The 17,688-nt window shown below is 42.5% G+C and overlaps 1 protein-coding gene across 1 annotated transcript in view; it reads left to right on the forward strand.

Annotated features, from left to right (window-relative positions):
• The window catches only part of LOC104621943 (fibroblast growth factor receptor 2-like), a gene marked incomplete at its 3' end in the record, with an annotated part of 67,093 nt that overhangs the window by 17,853 nt on the left and 31,552 nt on the right, over positions 1 to 17,688 (forward strand). Inside the window, 5 exon segments of the mRNA XM_010288578.1 lie at positions 305 to 571; positions 1,285 to 1,359; positions 8,477 to 8,607; positions 8,609 to 8,659; positions 15,691 to 15,814. Of these exon segments, the coding sequence (XP_010286880.1) occupies positions 305 to 571; positions 1,285 to 1,359; positions 8,477 to 8,607; positions 8,609 to 8,659; positions 15,691 to 15,814 (648 nt within the window).

Genomic DNA, 17,688 nt, shown 5'->3' on the forward strand with positions numbered 1-17,688 from the left:
AGGCGGCTCGCTGTGACCAGTGAGAAGGGTTGTGCCTTTGCTTGGCACTTGGGACAAGGCATGTGCCGAGACGCTGATCAAAAGGGAAGGAGATCTGTGGTTAACGTCTTGAAAATAAAGCCTATTCCATACCTGCATGTGGTTCAGTTTTATGAGACAGATTGCTGGGCTAATCTGGATGAAACTATTTTATTTAACATAACTTGATTTCTGTGGATGAAAAGGGCCTTCACTGACTTTTGTTGGAAATTCTCTCCTTTCCCTTCTTTTTCTTCTTTTTCCTCCTTTCCTTCCACCTTCGCAGAGCCGCCAACCAAATACCAAATCTCTCAGCCAGATGTATATTCAGCACTTCCAGGAGAACCACTTGAGTTGCGCTGTCAATTGAAAGACGCCGTCATGATCAGTTGGACTAAGGATGGGGTCCCTTTGGGGCCTGACAATAGGACAGTGATTATTGGGGAATACTTACAAATTAAGGATGCTACACCCAGAGATTCGGGCCTCTATGCTTGCACTGCTGTTAGGACCCTAGACAGTGATACTCTGTACTTCATTGTAAATGTTACAGGTGAGTGAGTTAAACATAGGTTTTTGCATGTAGAAGCTATAAAAAGGGATATAAAGACACATTATAATATAATGTGAAACAGTGCACTTGAGCACAGCAAGTTGGGCTGAGTGCTGTAGTTATTTCAGGTATTTTCCCCCTTGTCCTGACCCTGGAATGGACTCAGTTTATATATACTCCTTTTATTTCATGGGAGATACATATATAATATAAGTGATTAACAGCTACTGAATAGCCCTCTGTTTTATGCCACTATGACAGGAGTAAATTATACAGAGTTGCTGTGATGATGATAAACCCAGTAAAATGAATACATGGTTGTGTTTGTTGCGCTCCCTCCCCCCCCCGCCTCCGTTTATCAGAAGAGGAAAAGGGGGTGTCCTACGTCCTTTAAGTTTAGAGATAAATCATTCTGGAGCCACTCCATTCTGCTTGACTGGATGCCTTTAAGAAAAATACAAATTGTAAATGGAAAGAGACTTTTGGAATTAGCAAGCTCCCTTTGGAAACTTCATAGTGTTTCAGTGTTAGCTAGTTTTGTTAGAATTTTGTAAGAACAACACACATTGTGTGGCTGGATTTCCTTTTTCTATAGCTTCTGCACAACTAACATAACATCTGTGCTCCTTGATAGCTAATCTAAGATGTAGCATATTGGTTTATTTGTCTGCAAAATAGGCTGGTTTAAAGACTTGATTATTTTTAATGTGCAGATGCTCTTTCCTCTGGGGATGATGAAGACGACAATGATGGGTCTGAGGACTTTGTGAATGACAGCAACCAGATGAGTAAGTAACAGCGAACTGCCAGAAGTCACTAGCAAGATCCACGTGGCAAATAACGTCCTGTCTTTTGCAATCCTGCCTTCAGAGCTTCTTGACTGTTAACTGCATGGGCTGTGAAACAGTGGTATCTTTGTTCTTTTTCCATTTTCTGTTTCACATAGTTCATAACTTGGAAAAGAAAAATAAACTAATATTCTTCTAAACACGCTTTACTGGTCTGTACTTTCTTTCTCCCTTCTTGCTAGCTCTTCTGCAGTTTCCTTTCTGCCTAAATTGAAGTTCAGTCTTTGTCTGGTTTAGGCTTTCACAGGTGAACTAAGTTTCCCTGAACCTGAGCTGAAATCTAACAGAAGAAACAAAGATCCAGCTCACTCTGTTAAAAGGCGACATGGAAACTTTAAAAATAAAATTAAGGTATAATGAGGTAAATCCTTCAATCCTTAATTTTGGCAAAAGTCTCCCCGGGGAGAATGACTTTGGGAGACAATGAGTGTGTTTTGTCTGTGAAGGACCTCAAGGTTTGTCGCAAAGAAAACAGTCCATCACTAAAACCACATTTTATGTTACTTACGCATGATGAAAATAGGCTAGAAGAGTCTTAAACTTATCTGAGTGTTAAACTTCAGTCCCTTTAGAGAATTTGGAAAGCTATTAATAGACTCTAAATAGAGCAGTTGCTAAGAAAAAAAAAGTAAAATTCATATTGGTTCCTTATGCCCCTATGCGCTGTTGCAAAATCCCCTTGGTGACTGGTAGTTCGCTGTCGTTCTTGCTTTGTAAAGTCAGTAACACGAAAAACACAGAAATCCTTCATGGGAGATGTCAGCTAGTTACTGAACACAGTAGCCAGGTAGTATATTTGCTCCTCAGCCTGATTAGTAAGTGGCAGCTACGCTGGATGCTTGAAACTCGTGTTCACATGGTAAAGTACGAGCCTGATTTCAGCTCCCCTGGTTAGTTACTGTTGTGTATGACTGCCTCTGGTCTGAAGCTGTGAAACATTAGATGCTATTTAAAATGATATAAGTTTTTAGCTGCCTGTTTGGCCCCTGCCATCTGTTAGTGTGATTAACCCGGTCTGATTCGCAGGTGCAGCTTGAAGTGGCTGAGATTAAGCAGCTGGAGGCTGCTCTGACAAAGGAATGCAGTGGCAAAGATAATTGGCGAGTTTGGAAAAGGGACACTGCTTTTAAAAGAAGTTGTCTAGGCAAAACCCAGTAACCCGGGCAATGTTAGCGTTCCCCTGAAAAGGACTCGTGGGTAGAAGTTCCTTCTAGGAATCGTCCCTATGTCTGTTATCACTTTAGAGCTTTGTTGGTGTTGGTCAGAAAAGGGCTTGCGGTATTTTCAGTGTGTTAGCGAAGGCAATTGTGCTTCTAATCTGTGCTGATAGCTTTGGCGATTCATCCTGAGCGCAAATGGCTTTTGGGAGCGCATATAGCAAGGAGAAAAAGGACCTTATGCTCTGTGACGTTGTGGTAGCGATTCTGCCGTTTCACGCAACGGGGGGAAGCTACCCAGTGGTGTGCCCTGTAACACTGGTGATGCTCTCGTAATGTGAGCTGTCATTTTAAGCTACTGTTAATCAATCTTGATTCAGGAGCTGGTGAAAGGCCATTGACAATTTCCGTCTGCCAGGGATGGGCTGTGTGCTTCAGGGGGGTCAGTCACACTTTCCCTGCTCGAAATGAAAGACGCCTCTAGAGCGCGAACATTTAAGCATCTCGGATGGCAGGGAGAGCGCAAACTCTTGCAGTGTATAAGGGAGGAAACTGCAAGAAGACAGACTGCTCCTGAGCAAAGCGTTGCACAAACAAGTCCTCGTGCGATGGCCCTTTACAAGGTGCCCACAAGCTTCTGGGACTTCTGGCAAGCTGTGGATGGGTGCCGGGAGCCACGCAGCCTTCCTCCTGATGTCTGAGCGCTCGACGGGAATAGCTGGAACTGGAAGAATGATCGTGGCACGCATCCCTGAAAGTAGTCTGTTTTCAACGAAAAAGTTGCATCATAGTAACTCAGTTGGATTAATAAAACACTGCTGAAAGAGGGTTGTGATTTGGCAAGATCAGAGCTGTGTGAAAGTTAGGGGTGGGACTTTTAGTGCTTTTGCAAACCACTGAAGCTTGCGTATCTAGTGTCTTCTAAGCCTTTCTATCAGTGTTCCTTTTCTAGATTTTATATTGCATCCAAAAGGCCACATCTAATTTAAGATTCTCTGTTGCAAGACAGATTGAAAAGCGAGTGAGGAGCTGAGGGGTAGTCCAAGTCCGCCCTGAGCATGCCACGGGGCAGGCAGTGGTCTGTAATGGTCAGATGCCCTTTACCACCTCCTCCTGCCCATGTTAGGCAGAGCCTGGGGAAGTCCAGGACCTCGCAAGAGTCCCTGGTTGCTGCTCTTTAAGACAAGAAGTCTTTAAGTGTTTCCTGAATTATGGTTTGAGCTTTGCAGATCTAAAACAATTTAACTGATAATTTACATACAAATTACAGCTGCGATCATTAAGGATAAGCAATGGAAATTGGCCTGGTTATGCCTTTACTGATGGAAACAAAAGGCCATAGTCTTCAAAGGTTGTTGCTTTTTGATGAAACAATTCTGATAAAGTCCAGCTGTCCTGGCATGTTAATTATGATGTGATGAGGCAGGAAATGGCTGTAGTGCCTTCCACAGGAAGCTGAACCTTGGCATTCTCATTCCTGCATATTTAAAAGTAAAGCAAACCTTTTAGAGCTGTTTTAAAAGAATACTTACCATCATAAATAAGCTTTTTTTATGTTCTTTGCCTCTGTTACAAATACATTTTTCAGAGGCCAAGGTTTTCAAATGCAAGCAGAGAGTATGTCGAGGAGATCTAGTGTAATTTTCAAGGCTGCCCAGAAAATACAGCCTCCACCGACTTCAAGAGCAGTTGTAAGTGGCTTGGTAGCTGTGAGGAGCAGCTCTGTCTTGGAACAGGAGGGCACTCGCGTGTACACATGTGCATTTGACCATTTGCCCTGTGTGTATTTTTAAGTAAAAGGCATGCATAGCAGATTTCACTCTGCGTTTGGTGTCCTTTTAGCTTGACAGATATTTTAACTGTCTGAAAAAACACTGTGGTAGATTTGTTCCAGACTGCATCCTGAATAGCTTTTTATTACTTCCAGCTTTTGTTGAAGGGATTAGTGCTTGTGGGGAAGGTGCAGGATTGGTTCCACTGCTAAATAGTCCTATCTCTCCACAAAATGGCTTTGTTGGCAATGCAGTTTTTCCTTTCGTTGCCCTGTAGAGGTGCCTTAGCTTGGTTCTGGAGGGCTACCTCCAAGGATGTTGACCTGGGAGTTCCTTTTACAAAGCTAAGGGCTGATCAATCATCATCAGTTCCTACTGGCCGCAGTGGAGGATATGTTGTTGTTACTTGTCGCCTCGTCCTCATCGTGATTTTGAGAGGTAGCCGTAACTTAAGGGATTTGTATAATCCTGATGCTGTCGTGATGGTTGCGCTGAGGTCCAACAGTAACTTACTCTGGAGACCCCTGGGTAGCCCTGAAGATGCTGCTATTCTGCCTTGAATTCTAGTCAGGCGACTGGAAGCTTTATGGCTTTTTTCCTTATCACCCTTTAAACAATTTCTTCTGGGCCAAGCAACGGTAAATTGGCACCAAGAACAAAAAGTATCTAAATGTAATCCACATGCTGTTCTTTTCATGCCTTGAAGAATTTCAGAAAGGATGAAACAAGGTTCAAATTCATCAAATCCTGTAGAGTGGAAACCCACTCAAGGGAGCAGCAAAAATTGGATGTTGCCTAGAAGTGTTTTTTAATTAAAGGTCAAATACAATAGTACTGAAAACCTTGGGGGGGTTTGATGTGGTCGTTTCAGGCGCACTATTGCCTGCTCGAGGTGCTTGTCAGGCAGGCTTGGAGTTGACTACTTCTGTGTTTCTTTGTATTAGATAAGTCCAAATAAAAATTGAGGAGCCCTGAAGTGAAGTGGTCCCCTGGGCTGCCTAATTTCAATTTCACATGCAGGAGCCTTGCCTGATTAGATGTAATGTATTTGCAGTGGAGTGCAGTGTGGGTCAGCAGGATATTTTCTTCACTAATGAGAGCTCTAAAAGCCATCAGGAATTCCCACCCGTTCCCCTGCTGCTCGTTACCGCCATGAGCCAGTGTCTGCCCCGTTGTTACGGTGAACTTCTAACAGCGGCGCTACCGATTTCCACCTGTCCTGTTAGCAAAGGTGGGACGCGATGGCCACGGCCTGCAGGAGGGCTCGGCACTTCATGGTATGTACTTGTTAACTACATTCATTACTGGTTTTGGTGAACCTGGATGTTTTTCCTCTCGAGACAAGCAGAAACGGTAAAAAGGTGCTTTTAGGTTGTGGCAATTTAATCTATAAAGAGAAATGCTGTGTGTTAAATCGGATCAGTTGCTGTATGAAGGCAGAAAACGAGGGCGAGTGTTGTAGTTCATGGCTGTTGCTGCCTTTTTCTGTTTTCCCTGAAACACACCGAGGAGTTGCCAATATACGTTGCTGCTACCTAGTGAAAGATGGTAGGATGTCTTGAGGCGTTCTCAGGCGGCGTTTTCAAGGTGTGATGTCCGCGCGTTTTTCCTCCAAGCTCTGCAGTAACGGAGGGGCATCGCAGGTCATGCTGAGCGTCTTGCGAAGGGAAGCTTTGCCAGCCCTCTCCCAGCCCGGGGAGTTTCCTTTCCCCCTCTCCCCGTGGCGCAGAACTGAGCCGCTTCATTCCCGCCTGCGTCCTCCTGGCCTCTTCTCCGCTCCCACCTCTGCCGCAGAGCGCAGCTCCTCCCCGTGCGTCGGCTGTACACGAGCCTTACTGAAGCGCTCCTCTTGCGGGAGCAGAGCTTTTAAAGGGCGAGGGTTGATGGAAAGGAGGTGATCCGCAAGAGACGCAGCGGATGAGCTACGCCGTAACGCAGTAGAAACCTGGCGGCACGAAGCAGCCTTGCGTGAGGAACCGCTCCGAAGCCCTGCTCCGGGGTGCACCCTGATGGCAGCTTCTCCGGAGCTTGGTCCATCCAGCCTGTGCCCTGCGGCATTGCCGCGGGCCGGCTGCCGAGCCCCTGCTTCAGAGGGGGTGCTTGCCAGCGGCGGCGGCCAAACTCGTTACGCTGCCCACCCATGAGGAAGTGCCTGCGACGGACGCGATGAGACGTGGCCGTGCTGGCTGCGATGTTGCTGGGTCAGCGTTGCCTGTTTGGGGCCAAATCTAGACGCTCTGCTCTGTCTGAGATACCAGTATAACTGGTTCAGATGGCTGATTGGCTTTGACCTGCCACAGTTTACTTTGACTTGGTGGGAATTGTGTGTAGGGCCCTTACAATGCCTTGTGGAAGATGTGTAGCGGTCCAGAGAAAATATCCCTTTAATGTATCAGTATCAATGTGTAATTCCGCCTTTGCCTCGTATACTTGTAATGTAATTTGGTCTTTGTGTGTAATAAGTTAATTCCTTTGGTTGGCTTTGTTTAAAGTCTTCCCTTGTTTTAATGTGATCCTGGTTTTAGCAAATAATGTTAACAGTGATTTTTCCTTGCACCCCTAATTCACTTTAGTCTGTGTAACAATTTCGTAGTGTTGCAGTCAAATTTTCAATAGTTACCTGATTTTCTATTTTGATTGCATGCACAAATTTGCTTTGCTTTTCTGCTTCATTAATTTTAACAGTAATTGCCACTTCGGGCAAAAAAAGAAAATCACTTACCGTTCTTCGCATCATTGTAAGACTTGCTTTTAGAATGTTTTCTTTATACTGAGAGAGACGTTGTTAAAGGATTTATTCCTGTATTTTCTATCCAGCTGTATTTTTATTTAGAGAGGGGGGTAGCAGGATTTCTGAGTTTGCAGTGATTGTAAGAACTGCTATAAATATTTGAGGAACGGAAGAGTTTATTTATAGTGGAGTGTTAGGCTGCTAATGAAGGAAATGAAACAGGGCTGAGAGAAATAGAGTTATTTTTCTGGACCCCTCTAGTCCTAAAAATTCCACACTAATCTGATTTGCTTCAGGAAAACTCCATTGTAAAAGAAACTAATGTTTCCTACTATTAAACAGATCTTGAATCTTTAACTGGTGAGACAAGTGAAGTGATGCCGTGAAGATGCTGTGCAATGGTGCGTGCACCCAGAGCATGGGATAACCTTCTATATGGATCTGTATATCCAAATTTACTTCTTGGAGGATGCAAACAGATAGTTGCATGTCTTGTTCTGCTGTGTTTTCTGTACTGGTACGTGACAAATGATTGAGAACCCAGACAAGAGAGGGGTTTTCGATGCGTACCTCATGCTCCTGGTGTGGGAACAGGCTGGGCCAAGGCATGGCAAGGACGGAGTGAGCGCCAGGCGAGCCTTGCCGGGAGCTGGTAGCAGTGATCCCTTCAGTAAATACAGGCTGAGAGAGACTCGTTTTGTGCCGTGGTGTTGGATTATCACTGTGGGTGTTGAACATTTGGGCTCCGGTAGGCTCATCGAAGTGGGAAATCCCTGCAAAATAATAAAAGCTATTGCTGAGTTTTGCGGGTCCATATTTACTCATTTGTTTTCTTCCTCTTTGGTTAAGATTTCAGAAATATATTCCATTTGTAAATATATTTTAGTGGTTTCTATGACAGTAACAGCTCAGTTCACCTTGCTGTTGGACACTAAGTTTTAGCATGCTGCCAGGCAGGTGGATAGGTTTGTCCCCCTTTAACAGATGGGGAAAGATTAAGACTGATGCTTCCAACAGGTCTTCTGACTTGGTCTGTCTGGCTTCACAGCCGAGGTCCAAGAATTCAAAGTTTGCTGAGCACTCACAGTAACTCGGTTAAAAGTGTCTGATCACTGAGCGTGCTGAAAACTTGGTCGCTCTGTCTTACTTGACGTACACAAAACAAAGGATATCTGTGGTTAATTATTGGAATTTTGTCATAAATTATATACTCAAAGCTGCAGAATGAGCTGTTTGCAAAACTCTGGTCAACACTTGTGACATATGATTTCCAGTCATGTACTCTTTCTAAACCGTGCTTGAAACAAATACATGCAGCGCTTTAAGTCTGTGAAAGGGTCTGGAAGGGAGCTCGGTTTCAGAGTACTGATATTTCTGGATGTATATCTTTGAAACAGGGGCACCCTATTGGACACATACGGACAAAATGGAGAAAAGGCTACATGCGGTGCCAGCAGCAAACACCGTCAAGTTCCGTTGTCCCGCGATGGGAAACCCAACACCAACCATGCGATGGCTGAAAAATGGGAAAGAGAAAAAAGAAAGAGTTTAAACAAGAGCATCGTATTGGCGGATATAAGGTATGTTCTCATGATGTGATTTTGCAATTTCTGTTCTTGACCAAGGCTGTAAAAAAAAACAAAAAACAAAACAAAACAAAAAAAACCCCAACTTGCTGAAGTCAACAGAAAAATCTTTTAATGGCCTTGGATGAAATGTAGAAGCAAAAATAAGTAATTGTTTTCTTCTGGGGAAGGGTGGGTGGTTTCTTTAGCCGTTATGGAGCACTAATTCTATATTTATTTTTTTCCTCAAATTCAAGCTTGTAGCATAGCAGTGCAGCTAAGCATTATTTATCGAGACTTATTTGGAAAACTAAAGACTGATTTTTCAAAGTGGAGTAAGACTATTTTGCTCTGTTCATTTTCAGCTGCATTGTTAAAAACACGACCATCCACTCTGGTAATTGTCGGCCGTTTAATAAAGGAAGAGCTGGAAGTCCGAAAGTTATTATTTTCTGTAGAGTTTATGGTCTGTGAAACTGAAATGGGAAGCAGAATTTGACGGAAAGTAACAGTAATTACTTGCGAGGGTTTGTTTGAATTTTAAACAGCTTCAGATTAGATGTCTCATTCTAAATTGGTGGTTACTGATTAAGAGAGAGTTTTAGGGAGGCCAGCTAGCTCTGTGGGTTAGTGCATGGACCTTTAACCTCCTGGTATCTGCCTAGGTCAGGTCAAGAGTCAGGGTTCGGTCATCTTATCCCACTTCGCATGGGGAATGGGAGGGCATGACTTTGATGGCAAATGGCTGTTTGAGCACTAGCCTTGCCATCCTGCCCCGCATTTCTGAGTTACCTTAACCTCTTCTGCAGACCTTCTGTCAGTGGATTCCTCATGGACCCGACACCTCTGCAACTTCTCTCCAAAGATGAGAAGTTTCCAAGTTAGTCACCCTGTGTCACGGTTGTAAGCCCCAGCCTAGAACTTCTGCCGAGCAGCTCAGAGCAATTTGTAATGGTAATTAAGACAGAAGTTAACTGACTTTTCCAGATGATGTAGTAAGCTCGAGACCAAGTCTGGGAGCTGCCTCCCCTGGTACTGCACCACTGCCTTACCCCAGCGATTGCAGTATTTTCAGGGTGCCATGTTTTGTGGTGCCCTGATGGAGCCAGGGTGTATGTTGCTTCGTGTGCTGTTGACTCTGATCTGCTTGGTATAAAAAAAAAAAAGTTTTCCAGTGCAGAGGAGGACAAGTTGTAGTCTCCTTTCCTCTCTAGCTAGATTTACTGTAAAAAGTGTCAATTTTTCCAACATTTGTGTTAGCGGAGAGCGAAGCCCAGAAAATCTCCCCACATGAACACTAATTATCTAAGTAGACTTTTCCATCTATGTTTGCTTACACTATAAATTACTGTTGCTTATGAGTGTACACCTGGCAACACCTTCTGCCTTTCATAACGCTATGGAGTGTTAATGAATTGGCTACAGTTCAGTGATTTTCACCTTTCTCAGTGCTTTTTTTAAAAATAAAAAAAGGCCAATTAAAAAAAAGGCAACAACAAACGAATCCTGTCTTGGAAAATAGTAGTAACTGTTTTGGTACTCACTGGGACATTATTTGAACGCTTTACATCTCATGAAGGAGAAATGCAGATACCACTCTTGAAAACCATGAAGGAAAATGTGTCTTGCAAGGCAGCATGGAGATACCTGATCTCTGGTTTGGGAGGGTGATCCTTGGTGGGGTAAATTAGCCCGTGTGGGGCTCTGTGCTGACACTGCTAGCCTGTGTTAGGGATCTGGGTGAGCTCATTTAGACTTGTGCCCATTAAGTGGCACAAATTAAATTTTTGCTCATGTGTATTAAACATATACAATTTCCTAGGTATGTATGTACTCTGGGAAGAAACCACAGATGCCTATTGCTAAAGCCAGCTGCATAAGTGAAGTATATACTTATAATTCTAAATCATAACTTCTTACATCTCTTTAGTCTAAAGGGAAAAAAAGAGGGGTCACAGCTGTGGATTTTAGACTTTCTTGTTGCTCAGAAATACAAGAAATTCTAAATGATCTGGTAGCATGTACTTATTGTCATAGATTCGGGAAGCAGAATGTATATTCTAGATTCTGTCAGTGTTTTGAATAACCATCTTTTTAAGATGGAAGCTTGTTTTCAGTGGGTGGAGTGGATGGTTAAAGAATGAGGCCTCCAGAAGTTAGAGGGGCAGGATGAGGTCACTGTGGGCTTATTCAAAATTATTCTGGAATAAAGAGAGAATTGTCTTTTCGCGACACCTCTACACTGACAAACTTGTAATGAAGGAATCCTCAGAAAGGACCGAGTCTTTCCATGTTGGTCTGTCTTCAGCAACTCAGGATGCTTTTTGTACGCTAGCTTGTCTTGAATCTGGGCATTGCTATATGTAAAGCATTTCTGCTGGAGATCTTCATATTCATAACACTTTGAGCAACTAGAATAGTTGGAACCATACTTGGCTGTATCTGCCATCAGCAGCTGATGTTAACACCATCCGTCCCTTTCGGAAGCGGCAATCATCCCTTGAAGACTTTAAGAACAAAGTAAAGCGAAGGAAAATGTGAAGCTTTCCAGTAATTCTCCAGCCATCTCTCTCCTGCTGCCTTGAGCTAAGAAATCTCTTCTTTGTATTCTCTTTATCACAATCAGATAGTGACCTGTAGCACTTTGTCCCTCTGACTGGGGAATGTCTTGAGTCAATTTGCACTCAGGCAGGCTACCAGAAGGGTGTATGTGCTGGCCAAGATAGCTTCCAGGGCAAAATTCCTCCACCATGACTAATTCTGGGTGGTGAATTTCAAAATCGAACCTTTTATGATTTTTCAAGGTACGCACAAAGTTCCTACAGCAAGGAGAAGGGTTGGGTAACATTGGATATCTAAATCCTTTTTATTTATTTTTTTTTAAATCTGTCTCTAAAGTGATGATAGCTCTTTCTTGTACATTTAAAAGCATTTTATAATTTCTTTGAGTGAATAATCTAAATCCTCTGTGAGACACCACAGGAGCCTTTACTTTTCTGTACACCACCCAGAAAGCAAATTTACTTCTATCAATTGTTACTGTTTAAGTATTAACAGGCGTGTGTTTTCTCATATGCGTTTTGATAAGCTTCATCTCTACGGTTGTCTTACCCACATTTACCAGCCAGGTAAATAGAGAGTAAAGAAAGACTTCTGGCTCTATAGGAACTGTGGAAGCCTATGGCTTTTGTGTGGATGTTCTGCACTTGTTCTCCCTACCTGAGCAGTACCAGTATATGTCTGAACTGTGCTGGTTTTGTGGGGAATCATATTTTGGCTTCTAATCCTTCTTTCTATTGAAATTAATTTAAAGTTGACCCCTTTTACCATTTTTTGCTCAGTGACAACTTTTAATGATCTATCTGTTCACTGAAGACATGTATTTTAAAATTAAACAGAACTGTCCACAATTTTTTATAAGATACTCTAAAAGTAAACTGTTTCTATGAAACATTGCCCTTTCTGACTGATGTTTCTTGGCATTTTGATTCCACTTTAGGTTTCCCACCTCCAAGCTGTATCTTAAGGGTACAGTTTTAGTTTAAAAACTGAATTGTTTGGAGAGACTGGAAGAATTGGTTAAAAATTTGATGGAGAAGATGCCCAAAAAAAGCACCTCAGTCATTTCCTAGAAGGGTCTGTACTTGGTCAGGAAAAAGACATGTTGAGATTATTATCTCAATAAAGTACCCTTTTTGGGTATGAAGCACAGATAAAAGCATGACAATAGGTACTGCAAAGCAATAAAAAAAGGGAGGGCAAAAGCAGTTATTAAACTGTGTTGACAAAGTATCAGAAGGGTCAAGCTGTGATTTGGGGTGCTTGGAATGCAGTTGTTCCCTGAATTTCCCTATGTCAAGGAAAGACAATGACAAATTGGAAGGGGTACCCTGAAGGCCAGGTGATGGAGTGGGTGGGACCGTGTGGGTGTTCTCCAGGCTTTTAAGAGCTCAACATGATGTCGGGCTTCAGGGAACAAAATAGTAGAAATAACGGCATAATAGCTGGCAAGGAGCTAGTCAGGTTGGAGAGCCGGAAGAGTTTCCTACAACTGATAAATAAATCTCTGGCTGTGGACACTTGTCCTTTTCTGGACCCCATATGCCTGGTGAGGATGCTCCTGCTTTCAGCGGCTTGTTGCTGCCCTCGTGTTTTTTGCCTTGTGGATTAGTTCACATGAGCTCCCTAATTTGTTCTGTCTGCCAGACCAGCTCAAGTCATCTATGTAAACAGCTTAAACGGACCCAGCTGATACTACCCAGGGAAACTCATTAGGGAATATTTGGAGAGCTGTAGGGCTGGTGTCTTCAGTTAGAAGGGCCCAAGTGAGCAACCAGGAGGGAGCTAATGGCTTTAACCTACATTGCCAAAGAGACCATCTATTTGCAACTTCAGTCACAAGGGTGGTGGTTCTTTTGTTTGTTTGTTTTGGGTTTTTTTTTCCTCCAAAATGAGTATCGCTGTTGCAGTTCATCCGTATGCAGAAGGAAGACCCGTGCACTGCAGAAGCACTGCTTCGAACCTCTTTTGAAACCAGCTTTTCCATAAACCGGCGTGATGTTGGTGCTGGTTGTCAGTAATGGCACTGGGTCTGCTGCCCAAGGATGGGCTTTACTGGGACTAGGTAGTGAAGGCAGGTTACTTAAAAAGACCACATTAACAAAGCCTGTCCTCTGAGGGTGTTGCAAATGGCGTGGTTGCAGGGACGTGGCAGGGCCGTAGCGTGTCTGAGAATGAAAGGTTCGATTTGGGAGTCTTCAGCAGAAGATGCTGTCATCCCCAGCCAAGGAGTTTTTCTGGGCTTTGCAATGCTGCACTTGTAACCAGAAAGCACTAAGCCAACAATCTGAATCTAGTTGAATCCAGATTCATGACATAAATTCAGTTGTGTGACGATGTGTCATAAATGCTTTGGGCCTCTACAGCAGTTGTTTAACTTAAACTGAAGAGGCTTAAGCTGTTGTTTTATTATAAAGATACTATCTCTGCTCATTGGAGTTACAAGAAGGGAAATTGCACAAATACCTTTTAATATTGCTGTCCAGAATCTCCACCTGTGTCTGTAAGTTAGTTATGTATTCTTACTGAATGTGAAACAATTTCTTGTGATTTCCTATCAAATTAATTACTTACAGCTTGTTACCAATTTTTATTTTGTTTTAACTTTTGTGGAACCATGATCTGTTCTTCCTGTTTTGCAGTCAGATTGGTTAAAAACACTTGCTGTGATTCTGAGAAGTGTGATGTAACTTGTAATGGCAAAAAGTTCAGGTCACTTTGACCAAGTTTCCCTCAAAATAGCTCATAAAAAGTAAAATATTCAAAATATGTAGCTGTTGTATTTGTTATTTACCAGTGGTTTATGACAGTAAATCTTCCTGACCTAAACTTCGACTTTCAACGTTGCTTAGCAGAATAACAAGACAATAAAATAACACTGATAAACTCTTTCTCGCTTTATAAACTTACTTCTTTAGCTCTTCATAGTGTGAAAAAAAAAATCAATATATAGTTTTGATGTATACCATCAAGAGGGGGGTGCTGGGGAGAGGACCTGTAAGTTTGGACTGGAGATATTGGGGTCATGTTGTCACATATTTCTGCAACATTTGGTTAACATCCATACCCTTCACCTGCTGCTGGAGTCTCATCAACATTTTCTTAGTTTTTCAAAGCCCACATGGCCAGTTTTTAGTTAATATTACTAGCCCGTAACTGGACAGTAATAATAATAACTAGCTAATGAGCTAATTACTGGTTGGGGGGACCAGGAAAGCCAAGAGCCCCTTACAGAGAGGACTCTTCTTCCAAGCTTTGAACTGATGGCATTTTTATCTCCAGCAAGCGTGAGGGCTGAGCTCTTGGCACCATGGATGCAGCCCGGCCTTTTCCTGCTGGCTAAGGACGTACACAAGGCACAAAGCAGGATTTCAGACCTATAGTTGTAACGATTTTTTAAGAACGTATAGTTACTGGAAGTGTCACTGAATGGTCCATAAATTTTTCTGGTGTACTGCACTGAATTACTACTTTCCATTTGGCTGATTAAAATGATTGTACCAGATTGTATTTTATTCCATTTCCTAAAATAATGTACTTTGAAATTTAAAAGTTGTATGTTATAGCTACAATAATATTAAGATTTTTTGAGCGCTTTGTCAAAAATGTAATGCTAAAACAAGGGATTAGTGGATAGCCAGAAAAAGGTAATTTGGGAAGCCAGCTTATGATGCAGGAAATATATATGTGTACTGGATGACTCTATATCCTTCCAGTATTGGGCTGGATCCTACTTTCTGCAAGACCAATGCCAACGCTCCTTTTGAGTTCAAATGGGAACAGAATCAGCACCTTTAATACATTCTGTCCGAGAAGGGTTGTATGAAAAAATGTATGTCCTTACGCTCTGTTTCCATGAGGATTTTCTTCAGGCATTTTTCATGAGGCAGCATCTTCATTTCTTTCTTGTGGTACCCCAGAGCAGCAAGAGATGTGGCCACTCAATGTGTCTGTGGGAGGGATTCCAAACATTGCTTTTCTGTACTTTGTTTCCCCAAAATGCAGGCTGCGTAATTGAGCTATTGGAGAAAGGCAGAGACTTAGATGTTAGGGGATCGTACCCATTCCATATTGCTGCTGGGTAGTTAATAAGATCAGATGATTGTTTGGAGACAGATGGGAAATATCCTGAGGGTGTGAATTCGCTTTAGAGTGGATTGAGAGGAAAAGCCTCGTAAGACAACTGCTGCTACTTGGTGCCATCCTCTTATGCCTGGTAGGACAGAGTGTGCACCAACGTCTGCGGTGCTCAGATTGGGGACGAGGTAAATTTATAGCAGAATGCGTGAAAGCTTTCACTGCCGCAGCTGTGCCGTACCTGATCAGGCATAAATAAAGTATTTCTGTGTCTGAACTGTCAAACGAGCACAGAAGAGGCTTTTAAACATGGATTACAAAAGGTTAACTATTCAGAAAACTGTTCTTTTGGAGGGGGAGAGGGTGAAACTAGGGTGAAGTTCCCAATTTCTTTGGTTGCAACCCACTAGGTCCGCAACCAGCACTGGAGTCTCATCATGGAGAGCGTGGTCCCGTCTGACAAAGGAAATTATACGTGCATAGTGGAAAACCAGTATGGATCCATCAATCACACGTACCATCTCGACGTCGTTGGTAAGTAAAACTCTGTCGCATGCAAGACACTATTTTTAATTCATGAGTTTCTCTCTTAAAACATTTAGAACTAAGCTGATACACTTTGCATTATTTTTGAAGATGATTTCACAGTGGTCTAAAGATAAGATTTCACTACATAACCAATTGCCACATAAATCTATATATTCATCTGTCTCACTTGTGTCTGTAGGACTGATTTACCCATGCCTTGGCAAAGGTGTAATATCAATGTGTGCAAGGGAGTTTTTGTTGCTGTGATACACCTACAAGGTTACTGTGCAGAACAAAAAATAAATACTGATGCAATTGTAGACATTAGTACAATTGTACAAGTAATAATTAAATTGTAATACTAACAAAAATTTTAATAACTGCGGTTATGAATACTGTCAAGTGATCCTTTAGGTTGCTGTTATTATAGCTGAAATGATTTTTTTTTTTTTTTTTTTTTAATGAAAAGCTGACTTTGAAGCTAGTGCAGATCTGGGACTTCAGGAAAGGTACTTTGCATTCATAGCAGTATGTCAGAGATCCAGCTGTAGCCCGTTGCATGAGCGATGAGTCGTCCCTGAAACATAGGCGACAAAAATTGTGAAGAAATGTTTTTACTTGAGGACAACTTCTAAAAAGCTGTCTGAATTCTTAGTAGTAGCAAAGCTGTGATTCAGCAGGGCTATTAGAACATGCTTGGTAATATTAACTTAATACCAAAATTCTGTTGATGTTAATAAGGCTTACACATTTATTTAAGTGCTTAGCTAAATTAGGGCTTCAAATCTCAGGAACCAATTCCATGCACCCCTACTGTTGCTCATTAGCCTGGATGGGCGTGAGCAGTTTTATTGGCTCTGAAGGCATTGCTGTCCAAAAGTAATCAGTTTGGCGGTTATGATAGGATCTTCTGGTAGTACCTTTGGGGATCTGAGCTGCGGTTTCTGAAGTACGACTTGAATGGGCGTTGCTCTCTCCGGGCTTGTGGGATGATCTGAGCGTCACAAGCTCTGTGAATAAACTTTTGACCCATCAGTATTGAAAGCCAAAATGAATTTGGTTACTGTAAGCTATTTTTGGCGGTGACTGACGGTCCAGCTTATCTTCTGTGGAGAATCTTACTGTGAGTTTGGGTTTATATGAGCAAAACAGTGACAAAATCTTCATTTTTTCCCTATTTCTTGATTGTATTTTACATGAATAAAACTGCATCTCTCACGTTGTTTTGGATGCTCTTTAAAAGTAGTGTCTTATTTTGTCTGGGACCACTTAAATCTGTGGAAACCCCCCAAATCCAAAAGAAAACAAGCAAGAGCTTCTTAGGCAGCAAGAAATGAAAACATTCCCCACGAAAGTGCCAGTGAGACCTAGTCTTCGTGGAGCAGAGGAGAGAAAAAAGATAATTTTGTCACGGGGATGCTGTCAGACTGAAGCCCTACCACCAGTCCCAATACGTTTAAGACTTCAAAGCCAGTCAGTAAACCACCCAACTCACCTGTATTTGGTTTTAGGTAGTCAACACTGAAAGAAGTGAGGATTTTTATAGCCTTGGCAATGTTTTGTCATCCTCGGTAGAATTGAGCTACGGGTATTGTTGAGGTGAGCCAAGTGACTGGTAAAGCCATTTTTGTTTGAACACGTGTTTAAACAAAATTTATGGAGGGCGCAGCAGCAACGGCTGCCAGAGATGGTAGTAAATCGTGTTCTGCGTGCCTCTGTCCTCTGCTGACCACCTTGCTGGAGGGTGTGGGCTGCTTGCTTGCCTGGGCTTGCCAGGTACAAGGCTTGGTTTGCAGAGCTTGGCTCAGAAAGAATGTAAGGAGATGATGAGTTGTGGGATTTTTGGAGGGTTTTTGGGTTTTGTTGGTTTTGTTTTTTTC

The sequence above is a fragment of the Phaethon lepturus genome, unplaced genomic scaffold (assembly GCF_000687285.1).
Source record: "Phaethon lepturus isolate BGI_N335 unplaced genomic scaffold, ASM68728v1 scaffold11776, whole genome shotgun sequence".
Taxonomy (NCBI): Eukaryota; Metazoa; Chordata; class Aves; order Phaethontiformes; family Phaethontidae; genus Phaethon; species Phaethon lepturus.